The 13,797-nt window shown below is 39.6% G+C and overlaps 1 protein-coding gene across 1 annotated transcript; it reads right to left on the reverse strand.

Moving 5' to 3' along the window:
- Window positions 1-4,738: 4,738 nt before the first annotated feature.
- On the reverse strand, window positions 4,739-10,814 carry LOC117965558 (tumor necrosis factor ligand superfamily member 9-like). Its single transcript, XM_059008319.1, has 3 exons — window positions 10,308-10,814; window positions 9,114-9,141; window positions 4,739-8,156 (listed from the first exon to the last, which is right to left on the reverse strand). Exons 1-3 carry the CDS (start codon window positions 10,488-10,490, stop codon window positions 7,747-7,749), a joined length of 621 nt encoding a protein of 206 aa, XP_058864302.1. The 5' UTR covers window positions 10,491-10,814; the 3' UTR covers window positions 4,739-7,746.
- Between the last annotated feature and the right edge of the window lie 2,983 nt (window positions 10,815-13,797).

The raw sequence follows: 13,797 nt of genomic DNA on the forward strand, positions 1-13,797 counted from the left end.
GCTTATGAGCTATGCTGTGTACAAACACAACAGAAAGTCCATTGTCTTTCATGTCTCCTACAATTTCATTACAAACCTCACCAAGTCTTGTCAGTTTTTCGTTAAGTAGATGGGAAACTACAAAGCGGTACGTCATTCAATACGTTAAGGTAACATTATTCAGCAGGTTTCATTCGACTTTATGAAGCACAATGTGTTCATTCTATAGGGTGATGCAACACTTTTGGCCGCAGCTGTAGTTCATGTTCCCAGATTTCCCATGTTTTATCATCATGGTTAACCATGTTTTTTTCAGAATGATTTACAATGCTACCTGGCCTGCTTTACCTATCATTTTAACACGCTTTACAATACTTGGCTGTGCTCTTCCCATGGAATGCCCTGGTACCAGTGATGTCACAATGGGCATCAACCAATCCGCACTGTTAATCCACTGCAGTCATGTGTTCCATCGCCATTGTGCTGGAAAGACAGTAGCCTGCTCATGGTCCTCCTAGAGCTTCTTCAAGACGCTGGCATTGTAATGGGATTCTTCAAACTGAAGAGCTATGAAATCATTTAGTGGCACGCGTCTGCAGTGCAGTAGCATGACGAGGCATTAGATAAGCTTCCTAGCCGTGCATTATGAATAGGGCTTCTGTTTTTCGGGTTTTATTAAATGTATTTTTCGGTGTTTATTTTTAACTATTTTTATGTAAATCGTTTTTTTTTTTCGGGGCTTTTGTTTTTGATATACTGTATGAAATTAGTGTTTTCGGTTACTTTCCAAAATGCTTGAGTGGGTTGGACAGTACTTGCACACTTAAGTTGTCCCTTCTTTCCTTTGCTGTCTTCCACAGTGAAATCCTTATGGTCACGGGCACATTCTTCTGGGGTTTTTGTGTGTAGGCATTTTTGTACATTTCGCCACAATTCTGTTTTAAATCCTTCTTATCTTAACTGTAATGGAGCTTGAAATCCCGCTAACAAGCCTCCATCCTGATTGTAATCTCGTTTCAAATCTCGCAAGCGGAGTCTTCAATAGAAATGTAGGAATGTGCTGTCAATCAGTAGTTGGGGCGGGTTTAAAGTATTGAGAACGAATCAATGATAGATGCAAGTCAGGAAGGCGGGACATTGCCCAGCAGCACTGGGAAATGTATTAATTATTCAGAAACCCTAATTATGAACCGCTGGGATATCAGGGAGGGTTATCAGGAGTTTATTGGGAGATGCATTACCCTGATTGGAGGAGATTCCCGCTGATCACAGATCTACGCTGTGATGTCATCCAGCAGGTTTCCATGGGCTGCAGGACAGGGTACGGGGTTTCCAAACTTTCCATGACTCACTGTTCGGTGTGAAGGGATTGTTTTTTCCTTACAACACTTTGCAGATCCCTAAGGGATATCGATATCTGATTTAACCATCATCCTAACTGCAAAAATGAATCATCTGTCTGCCCTTTAAAAACAAATGAAATGCAGTCTTCTTTGCTTTCAATGAAACCTAAACTTGTGATGGGACTAAAAACCACTCACAGGTTAAAGAAACATTTGAATAAGGTCCAGCAAAGAAGAGCTGGTTTAAACCAGAAAAAAACCCAACAATGTGCCAAAACCATGTGTTAGTGAACAACCACAACCTTCTGAAAACATGCATTCCCTAGTTTATTTACCTGTAGACGTGTGAATAAAACGTGTGTTGAAAAATATATTTCTGCGACCAGGACAACGCGGGATGTATCAAAGGTAACGTTTCTTGTAACACTGCAGGGGTTTCTGAATCAAACAGCCTTCGTGTAAAGCTATGGGCAAACGTTTCGACATAGAGACAATTAACTAATTTAGCTTCATAAAGTCAAATGAAACCTGTACTACTATTATGGCTTCCTTCTGGAAGACTTTTGCGAAATCATTTTGTAGTATCTTTGATTACATGATGCTGATTTCCATTACACGAGAGTAGATGTTAAAACTTCATGCTGATTTGAACTCGGCTCTCGCCAAGATAAGCACCAACTAAATAAAAAGATAAAAAACTATGTTTATATGTATATATATTTCAATACACAAGCCGTATATGTGGGTTAGTTGCATGTGGGGCTGATTAAAGCAACACAGGTTTTGACATTTAAGGAGTGATTAGAGAAACCCACATCTTATTCATTTTTATAAAAATGTTAAACTCACTCGTATCCAAAATCACATGGTCTGCATTTGTTCTTCATGAGTCTCGAGAGCCTGACTCATTTTACAGATGTGCTTCTGAAACCAGAACAGCAATGCGAGACGGGGGTTTGGTTTGGCAGGAGCTTGGGCCAGCACTGCTGTCGATATTACAGACGGGAAATATAAAGCACTACCAGGCTTTGGTAGATTTTTTAAAAATTATTATTATTTATTTATTTGGCAGGACGACTTACAGATTCATATTGAAACACAGTGTAGTTTAGAGTAAGTGCAAATAATAATACTACTAGAATACAATATGAACTAGGATGCAGCAAGTTAGGATTACAACAAGTTATATCTACAATGACATGTTAGCAGTGCGATAAGAACATAAGAACATAAGAAAGTTTACAAACGAGAGGAGGCCATTCAGCCCATCTTGCTCATTTGGTTGTTAGTAGCTTATTGATCCTAGAATCTCATCAAGCAGCTTCTTGAAGAATCCCAGGGTGTCAGCTTCAACAACATTACTGGGGAGTTGGTTCCAGACCCTCACAATTCTCTGTGTAAAAAAGTGCCTCCTGTTTTCTGTTCTGAATGCCCCTTTATCTAATCTCCATTTGTGACCCCTGGTCCTTGTTTCTTTTTTCAGGGCGAAAAAGTCCCCTGGGTCGACATTGTCTATACCTTTTAGGATTTTGAATGTTTGAATCAGATCGCTGTGTAGTCTTCTTTGTTCAAGACTGAATAGATTCAATTATTTTAGCCTGTCTGCATACGACATGCCTTTTAAACCCGGGATAATTCTGGTCGCTCTTCTTTGCACTCTTTCTAGAGCAGCAATATCCTTTTTGTAACGAGGTGACCAAAACTGAACACAATATTCTAGGTGAGGTCTTACTAATGGATTGTAAAGTTTTAACATTACTTCCCTTGATTTAAATTCAACACTTCTCACAATATATAGTGCAAGGATAGTGCGTCAGCTGAGGATCCAGTAACGTAGTGCGGAGGTCAGGTGAAGACAGTGCAGAGCAGGAGAGGTCGATTCCCAGTATCAGATTCATTCTTATCACTTTCTTCCCTGTGTTTTTTTTTCTCAACACCTGGAAGCTGAAATGCGCTCTCTGTTATGTCAATAAAAGCATGTTTTTCATTCTCCTCATCTGACTCGTGCAGGCAAAGTATATCATTGATATATTACTGCTCTTCTGTAGAAAAAGAAAACTTTCCTCGAGACGTTAACCAGCTTACTGATGAATCCAATCTTAAAAAAAAACATTTTGAAATGTAGATTTTCATTACAAGAAGCAGCTGTGATTTACTGATAATGGACTAGGCTTTCGCCAAGATAAAAGGAGACAGGTGGGAGCCACCCCAGACGCAGCTTCACTGTATTAATGTGTTCTTGCATGTGTTCCTGTTGCCCCGGTGTTGATGGCTGCAGTGTAATGCTGGCTCCAGGGATCAGCCTATTTGCAGTCTCCCTCACACATCAGCACTCACACAGGCAGCGATGCTGGCTCCAGGGATCAGCCAAAGAGTGGCCTCTCTAGCGCCTCAGCATGGCGACCGTCTGGAATGGGCTGGGGGGGGGGGGGGGGGATGGTGACACATCTGCTTTCTAAACCCTTTTTTTTGATCTTGTATGAAATATTAAAAGCATATATCATAATCAATACTTTAAGCGCAGAGCAGAAACCAGGACCACAGTTACATATTAGTGGAGACATATTAGTGGACAGAGGGAAGGAGACTCTTCTTCACACAGAGAGTGGGGAGGGGATGGAATGGGTTACCTAGTCATGTTGCTGAAGGAGACTCTTCTTCACACAGAGAGTGGGGAGGGGATGGAATGGGTTACCTAGTCATGTTGCTGAAGGAGACTCTTCTTCACACAGAGAGTGGTGAGGGGATGGAATGGGTTACCTAGCCATGTTGCTGAAGGAGACTCTTCTTCACACAGAGAGTGGGGAGGGGATGGAATGGGTTATCTAGTCATGTTGCTGAAGGAGACTCTTCTTCACACAGAGAGCGGTGAGGGGATGGAATGGGTTACCTAGTCATGTTGCTGAAGGAGACTCTTCTTCACACAGAGAGTGGGGAGGGGATGGAATGGGTTACCTAGTCATGTTGCTGAAGGAGACTCTTCTTCACACAGAGAGTGGTGAGGGGATGGAATGGGTTACCTAGTCATGTTGCTGAAGGAGACTCTTCTTCACACAGAGAGTGGTGAGGGGATGGAATGGGTTACCTAGTCATGTTGCTGAAGGAGACTCTTCTACACACAGAGAGTGGTGAGGGGATGGAATGGGTTACCTAGTCATGTTGCTGAAGGAGACTCTTCTTCACACAGAGAGTGGTGAGGGGATGGAATGGGTTACCTAGTCATGTTGCTGAAGGAGACTCTTCTTGTCACAGAGAGGGGTTTGGAATTCTTGTGATGAAAGGCGCTACAGAAAGTGAATTGTATTGAAACAAGTTCCTGAAGGATAAATTGAGAGGCATGTGGCTATGAATGCCCTATCGATAACACCCAGACAGGAAAACACAAAACAATTGCTTATTGAAAAAACCGTGCAGTCTTTTATTTCATTTAAAAAGTGTTTCCATTTTCCAACTGGCATGAAATATACTGACACACAGTGGAAGGAGATCCACTTAAACATATTTACAGTACATCAGTATTATAAAGTCTTCCAACCCACAAAATCCTGCATATGCAGTCATATAAATAAACCAGCAATACTGAAATGTAGTAAAGTTATACATCCATTTGGAGTAAAATATACTTTATAGCCCTTCTATTAGAATAATGAAAATGAAATCCCCAATTTAAGGAAACCATTCATATGAATATCAGTAAATCACAAGCCGTAGAAAACAAATAAAATACAAATCTAGCCTTTGATTCATCACTTTTATCTCCCTGACTCTTTTTCCTAGAATGATTTGTAGATAACACCTTACTCTCTTCGAATGTGAATTTGAAGACACTCCCTTGGCAGCCTGTATATTGTTTTTCAATCCTGGCCTTGGGGTCCCTCTGTATCTACTGGTTTGCATTCCAACTGAGCTCATAATTACTTAACTACACCCTTAATTGAACTAATATGTTGCAGATTTAAGGGCTTAGTTCAGTAATTGAGAGCTCAGTTGGAATAAAAACCAGAAGACGTTCAATGTATCTTTCTCTGTTTGGCCTATAAATGTATTTTTTTCTTTTAATAATAATAATAATAATAATAATAATAATAATAATAATAATAACAATAATAATAATAATAATAAAAATAATAAAATTAATAATAATAATAATAATAATAATAATAATAATAATAATAATAATAATAATAATAAAGATAACTGCAGTTAGCTGGTTTTGCTAAATAGTGTAATTTTTTCCCTTTTATTAAAAATATGTATTTATTCAACATCATAATACAAGATAAAACAAAACATGTTATAAATATGAATATAGATTAAAAAATAAAAAAACTGTAAACATGACATATAAATATTAAAGCAGCACTTATCCCAAAAGTGGAAAACAAATACACAAAAACGAGGATACTGCCCTGGCCACAGTGGTGCGATAGTGGTATGGTTTTGATAGCAACGACATGAGAGTGGATCCAGCAACCTGGGCAACAGCACGATGTGTCCACAAAAGACACTTGGCATCTGAGAAGTGGACACTGAGGATAATTAAGAGCTGACCTAGAGATGCTAAGATTATCCAATGCTCTAGTTACAACCCATCTAGAACACTGTGTGCAGTTTTGGTCAGCAGTAGGGGAGAATGCTGTGCTAACAAGGACCTTGAGGCCTTTTTCTCGTTCCCAAACTTTTGTTCGAAGGTTGCAAGAATGAACAGCTGGTAACAACCCACATAAACCTGCATATACAGTCATATCAGATTGCACCAATTTGTAGCCTTGGTGAATCAGCCAAGATCAAAAGCTCTAATAAAATCCATACGTGGTTTAGCGGGGATTAAACTGACCACATCCGTCTCCTGGTAAATTTTACTGGACCAACTGCTACAGCTTTTGTTCGTTTTCAGTTGAAACAGGAATAGAACAGTGCTTTTATTTTGAATGGTTATAAAATACGGTCAATTTCATATAAGTTCAAACATAAAAATATATTCATGTAACACCCGAGAGCTCTGTCTATGGACAGCTGTGGCCAAAAGTTTTGCATCATCCTATAGAATGAACACATTGTGCTACATATAATGAAACCTGCTGAATAATGTTACCTTAACATATTGAATGACGTACCGCTTTGTAGTTTTCTTATATACTAAAGGAAAAACCGACAAAAATTGGAAACATTTCAAAATCTAACATGACATACTGTACTACTATTATGGCTTCCGGTAGACGTTTGGTTGTGACATCATTTTGTAGTTTCTTTGATTGCATGATGTTAAATATAAATTATGTTCATATAGTTTTTTTTTTTTATGTCTCAGTCCTAAAATTCTAAGAGATGCAAAACTTTTGTCCATAGCTGTATGTAGTTCTCAGTATTATTAGTATAGCCGTAATAGTTATAAAACTAGTTAAAGGAATTTCATGAACCAAAAAAAAAAAAAGTTTTGGTTCTGTTGCGGTCAGCGTACATTTTTTTTTCTGGAAACAGAAAATCCAGTTTCGCTTCGGTGTCAAAATGCTGACAACGAAAAAAAAAAACTGTGCTGAAGTCATTTGTCAGTAAACAGGAAGTGAAGTCACAGGCATTTCCTTTACAAATGGAACAGTTAACAGTAATGAGGACAAGGCCTGTGAGAAAACTGACAGGAAACAGGAAATGGACTGTAAGGGTAGGTGTGTGTATTACAGTTACATGTTCATGAACAGATGTTTACAGTAGAAATGATTTCCTAATAGTGGGTGAAAACTACCCAAACAAGCTACAAATTGTAGTAGTAACCATACATTATATATAGTGCTTCCAGTTAAAGTGCCTCCTTGCTTTACATTCAAAAACCAACAATGTGACTCCAAGTACCTGATCCATATTTTTAGGCAGTTTGTGCCGATTTGTTTGAAACCTGCACAGTTCTGGTTCATGAAAACAAGACACAGGGGTCCCTATGGCAGGGACAGTAGTGCTTTCTGTACGCAAACAACAATACATATAAATGATTAACAAACAGTCCCAGCGATTATACAGTCACATAGCATTTGAAGATGCAAACCCCAGTTGTCTCACGCCTAACAGCACCAAAACACTGATCGCCTCTCAACACTTCCTTTTCAGCAGTGTGTACGGAGAGATCTGTATTGTCCCGCTCCCTATTGGGTAGTTGACATCTTTTAAGCACCATCGGGTCAGGATTTATGCCCTGGTCCCCCCGCTAAAGAATCATCCTCCACGGAACACCACCTTGACATGCTGTGTCCCGCTCTTTATCAAGTCCCAGTGGACCTGGACAGGAGGAGCCGTGAGAAGACCGTGGAAGAACAAATCCCCCTTGATTTCCAGCCGAACCTCTTCTTATTTCTTGAAAAGTTCCTCGATTTGTTCAAACCATGCTATTCACTACAGCGTTTTTTTTATTTTTAGTACAGGAATTAACGTCCTACACCAGGAAGATCCCGAAATCAGTGTTGTCTAGCTGCCAGTCTGTGTCACGTTCCCCCGAGAAGGTCAAGTGGGCGTAGATCTTGTTCCCTTCCAGCACGCTCACCAGACTGACACAGTTCTTGGAAATAGGCTTCGTGCTGCTGTCTGTGGGTATGTCTATCGCGCACTCCAGTGCCACGCTGCGATCTCCGTCATCCGAATTGAAGACTGTGATGGTGACCCTGCCTGCAGCCTTGCACCGGGGGCCGGTGCACCTGACGTTCATCTGCAGGTACAAGTAGAACACGCCTTGCGCTTTGGTGTTCAGCATGTGTAAGTCATTGTCGTAGCTGAACTGGTCCCCCACAAAAGCTTGGCCCATTCCTTTGCTGCTTGACCATTCCATTGTCACGTTCTTGAGCAGCACTGAAAAAGAAAAAGGAATGTTATTATTATTATTATTTATTTATTTCGCCCTTATCCAGGGCGACTTACAATTGTTACAAGATATCACATTATTTTTACATACAATTACGCATTTACACAGTTGGGTTTTTACTGGAGCAATCTAGGTAAAGTACCTTGCTCAATGGTACAGCAGCAGTGTCCCCCACCTGGGATTGAACCCACGACCCTCCGGTCAAGAGTCCAGAGCCCTAACCCCTACTCCACACTGCTGCCCCATTAAGTGACAGACATTGCAAGAACAATGAAAAAAAATGAACACACACTTCAGCGTAACTGTCAGCCTCTGCCAGATATTTTATGAGCACTATGAGGTAGGCTATGCATGGCTCTACAGCTGTGGACAAATGTTCTGAATCACCTAGGATTGCACGGGGAATTAAAAAAAAAACAACTATATCTTTTACTTAACATAGTATCATCAAAGAAACTACAAAATGACTTCGCAAAAGTCTACCGGAAGGAAGCCATAATAGCAGTACAGTATTTCATGCTAGATTTCAAAATGTCACATTTTTCAATTGTTCGTTAAATATATGGGAAAACTACAAAGCGGTGTGTAATTCAGTATGTTCAGGTAGCATTATTCTGCAGGTTTCTTTCGACCTTATGAAGCAAAATTAGTTCATTCTATGGGGTGATGCAGTGCTTTTGGCCAGAGCTGTACGTGCTTCGGAAAGCAGAATAACGCCCTCTTGCGAATAATCTGGGCACTGCTGTCTAGTTCAATAGCTTTGACTGTGCTTTCCTATTTCTCTTTCAGCTTGAGATCCTAGCACATGCACAGTATTTGTATGCCTGCTTCAGTTGTTTATTCCTCTCTTATGTTTTGTATGTTGATGTTAACAACTAGGGCATGCATACCACAAGTAAAATCCAATACCGTAGTAAGGTATATTATTAGGAGTTGAAACTTACCAGTATTTCCCAGAAGATGGGCACAGTTCTGTAAGAAAGAAAGAAAAATAACATTTAAAAACAAATGTGGAGGCTGAGATTACAAACGCCTTTATAGGTACAAGAAAGGCTATTAGGTTCCTTAGCAAGCCATGGCTTTTACCCACAATTATTATTTATTTCTTAGCAGACGCCCTTATCCAGGGCGACTTACAATTGTTACAAGATATCACATTATTTTTACATACAATTACATTATTTTTTACACATTATTTTTACATACAATTACCCATTTATGCAGTTGGGTTTTTACTGGAGCAATCTAGGTGAAGTACCTCGCTCAAGGGTACAGCACCAGTGTCCTCCACCTGGGATTGAACCCACGACCCTCTGGTCAAGAGTCCAGCGCCCTAACCATTACTCCACACTGCTGCAACACTGTGGACTCTGAACTAACATTGCTGTGAAGTCCTGATTCGTTTGCACGCTGTCAGGTATCAGTATCATTATGGTAACACTGCAGTCATCAAACTACATAAGATACAATACAAAGATAACGGCAATCTACCAAAATGCAGTTTCGAGTCAACCATAATGGCATGACACGAGTGTACCTACAGACCAGCCAGAGGTGAAAGGTGCATTTCAACAATATTTGAATTGCAAACTATTACAGCCTATTACTGCACGCTTCTGGTTTTAACAGAGATGTAAACCAAGTGTACTTTTACTATAGGGTTGTATAAACGCTAGAGAAAACGTGAAGCACAGAAACAGCGCCTACTGTAATTACAACCAGGCAGCATCGAGCACAGAGATTACATAGAAAGAGTGAAGGGCTAAAGACTTTGGGGGTAATTGTATGTAAAAAAAAATAATGCGTAAAAAAATAATGTAATTGTATATAAAAATAATGTGATATCTTGCTAAGAAATAATATTAATAATACACAGTATGCCCACATCAGTATGCACAGATCTCAAAAGTACACCAGTATATATATATATATATATATATATATATATATATATATATATATATATATATATATATATATATATATATATATATATAAACAGGTTTATTTGTCTACCTGGTATTTCAGAGCATCGTTTTAAGCATTCCTTTCTGGGTAGGCTGTCACTACAATTATAACTACAGAACCCCCCCGTTCTGAATCTGAAAGCAGCCACAGTGATGCAGAGAACGACATACCTGTCCAAAGGCAAGGTCCTTCTTTTGCTCCCTCTCGAGTTGCATCCCTTGTATTACGATAAAGAAGCAGACACACGCAGCAGCGACCGTGATGAAAAGTATAATTACAGATCCCACAAGGCATTTCTCCAGCCCTCTGCTGTGAGGATGTTTCTGCAAGCTTTCTGGGTTAATCGAAGTCATGTTTTTTTCTTTCTTTCAAATCCACGCGCTCCAGATAGTTTAGCCTGCGATAGCAATCTGTTATGAATGAAAAGCGCCGGTTCTGGCTTGTCGGAAAGAAAAAGTCCTTTTTATAGAGTTGTGATAAGTCTCGTTCAGGCAGAGTTCCCGTCTCTGAATTGTCAAACTGACAGCAGCCTCTGTCAGACTAGTTTATATGTCACTGAAAAAAGGAAGCGTAGTGGATTTCCCCAGCGGTCAGAAACACACACACACACACACACACACACACACACTCAAACACACACAGACAGACACACATACTCACAGAGAAAACCTTTCCATTCTCGCTGCTGTTGCGAAAATAGGACTCCGGGTGGCAGGATGTTGGAAAAGGAAAGAAAAATGGAAAGGATGCGGCTAAAATAGAGAATGAGAGATTAACCCTTAATGCCTAAGCATTATTTATTTATTTATTTATGTATGTATTTAATTAATTTTATAATCAGAAAAGCTACTTCATTTAGGTAACTTGTACAAAAACCCAATTCTCCCATCTGCCAAGACATATGAAAGGTTGTGGTTTGTGAGGCTGGATTTCAAAAATAAGAATACAGAGGGTTGGCTAAGCATGGTATCAGATACAGAAATGGGCATTACAAAGTTAAAATACAAGATGCCAGAGAGCTAAGACAGGCAGGGAGACAGGAGGAGGGAGGCTTTATTCAATTTGCTGGGGTATATCTAAATAAAACCACTGTTTAGATCTTAGATCTATTCTGAATTCAGCTTTTTTGAGTAGTACAGTATTTCATCTTTGGAAATGTCACATTTTTGAATTTTTATCAGCTTTTCCGTTAAGTATCTGGAAAACTACAAAGTGGTGTGTGATTGTAACAGGGGGTACTAATAATGAGGCAGACACAGGGCATTGGGTGTCGACCTGCCATACAGATTTAATAACACAAGTGCTGACGCTGGCGTTACCAGTAATGGTAGCCCTAGTGTCACATTTAATAAAGAAAAACAAAACAAAACTAAAAATAAAAGCTTGCCACACAAATGGCGAGCGCTAGTCCCTCTAAAAGGAACGTCCCGCTCCAGGTTGGTCACAGCTGTACACTCAATGTTTTTATATATTTTATTAGTAAAATGAAAGGCCTTTGAGTCAAAACATTTGAATTCACTAGGCTTCTTTAAGTTTTTCTTAATGTAGCCCTCTTGAGTGTGTGCTAGTTGTGGGCGAAGTTTATAATTGACCAGATTCACTTAGGGGTTAATACTAAAAATAGCATATAAGAGTTGATGAAGTGGGTGGGTAGGAATGCAGGTAGAAAGGAGGGTGCATGATACGGGACACTCTCGCAGCCTAGCCCATCAATCTAATAACCCTCATTACACATGGACTCCAAGCACCGAAATGTCACAGTCCTTGGAAAGTTTTAGTTTGAAGCTGTGAGAGTACTGGCAGGCTGAAACATGTACAGGAACTGTATTGCAACACACAGGATAGCATCTGGTTTGAAAACATTCCTGCGGCAATTAGCTGTGGGTCACTTAAATACAATACCATGGTAATAGTTTACTATTGAGAAAATAAAATCATGCAAGTTAGATTAGTTGATTTTTGATTTTTTTTTTTTTCTGGTGTGGTAACTTGTGTTGCATCCCCCTATAGAATGAACTCATTTTGCTTCATAAAGTCGAATGAAACCTGCTGAATAATGTTACCTTAACATATTGAATGACGTACCGCTTTGTAGTTTTCCATCATCCTGCCTAGTTTTCCATATACTTAACCAAAAACTGACAACAATTGAAAATGTTTTGAAATCTAACAATAATTTCAATACTTCAGATGGCTTCATAGTTTCTCTGATTACACAATGTTAAATAAAAGATCTAAATGATGTTCCTATAGTTTTTTCTTATTCCCCCCTACAAGTCTTGTTTTTGCTTACTTAGGGAATGAGACAGTGAACTCTATATCCTGCGAGTCAAAGTGTTAGCTTGAGCTCCAGTTGGATTACTCATATATATACACGCTACTGCCCTGCACCCTAGTCATGTTTCTCATTTCTAGTCATTGCTTTTCCCAGTTTCTGATTTTGTGGAATAAACATTTCAATGTGGGGAATGTTTCCCTTCTGCTCTCTGCCCTGGGCATTTTGAAAGTACTCCCACAGTCTGACAGCCACCAGCACAACCCTTCTGATTACTGGCTATGATCGGAAACTCATTTAGAAAGTCAACAACTTACCCAGGCTAAGCACATTGTTTTGCCCTTTAGTTTCTGTATACAGAAACTCGCTGATTCCCCCATCTCAGTTCCCCTTTGAAATTCTCAAAGCAGAGAAAGGAATTTTAAAATCCAGCTACTGTAGATTCCTAAAGGTCAAATGACATATGCTCACCAAAAGAGTGATGTAATACAGATTTAATAATACAACCTGCGCAAAAAATTAAAATAACGACCGAGCAGCATTGCATGTTGCGTTACTATCAGTGAAGTGACTTTAAAATCACTTGCACATGCACCATATACTGCTTTAATAATGCAATGATTTTGCCGTACAATGGTTCTCTATTGTCTAAGGGATAATGGTAGTATAAAGGAAACTATAGCAGTATGAAGCTGCTAGGATAGTTCCTAGGATGGTTCCACCTTAGTTAGATCTGCCCATTTCTGACACCAGTGGCTTCACAGTGATAGGAACCCATTCACACTTCTTGGTAATGAATTGCAGTAGCACGCCACCATATTTATTACAAGGAAACATAATCAATGTAAAGGGCTATGTTTTGCTGTTCTAGGGTTACCATGTGACACTGGGACAGTTTTGGGCAGTTCAGGCTTTTTAACTCACACCCCCAATGCATTCTGGGAAGTGTAGTCTTGCTTCTCTCCAAGAACAGAAACAAGGTAAAGGTATGAGGCAGCAGTGTGGAGTAGTGGTTAGTGCTCTGGACTCTTGACCGGAGGGTCGTGGGTTCAATCCCAGGTGGGGGACACTGCTGCTGTACCCTTGAGCAAGGTACTTTACCTAGATTGCTCCAGTAAAAAACCCAACTGTATAAATGGGTAATTGTATGTAAAAATAATGTGATATCTTGTAACAATTGTAAGTCGTCCTGGAGAAGGGCGTCTGCTAAGAAATAAATAATAATAATAACAACCGGCCAATCTGAACCCATTATGTTGCCAACGTTGCCATGTCTGTCAGGATGATAGACCGCTGTGCTAACGCCATTTTCCTGTTACTGGATGCTTCTCAGTGTCACACAAGTGCAAAAGACTCTCAGCGTTAGCCTCCCGTTCAGATAGGTC

This window comes from Acipenser ruthenus, chromosome 36 (assembly GCF_902713425.1).
Source record: "Acipenser ruthenus chromosome 36, fAciRut3.2 maternal haplotype, whole genome shotgun sequence".
Classification (NCBI taxonomy): Eukaryota; Metazoa; Chordata; class Actinopteri; order Acipenseriformes; family Acipenseridae; genus Acipenser; species Acipenser ruthenus.

Coding starts and splice junctions, on each gene's coding strand:
- LOC117965558 (XM_059008319.1), bottom strand. CDS start 10,490: ATGACTTCGATTAACCCAGAAAGCTTGCAGAAACATCCTCACAGCAGA. Junction 9,142..10,307: donor AGGACCTTGCCTTTGGACAG/GTATGTCGTTCT, acceptor TCTTTCTTACAG/AACTGTGCCCATCTTCTGGG. Junction 8,157..9,113: donor CCATCTTCTGGGAAATACTG/GTAAGTTTCAAC, acceptor TTTCTTTTTCAG/TGCTGCTCAAGAACGTGACA.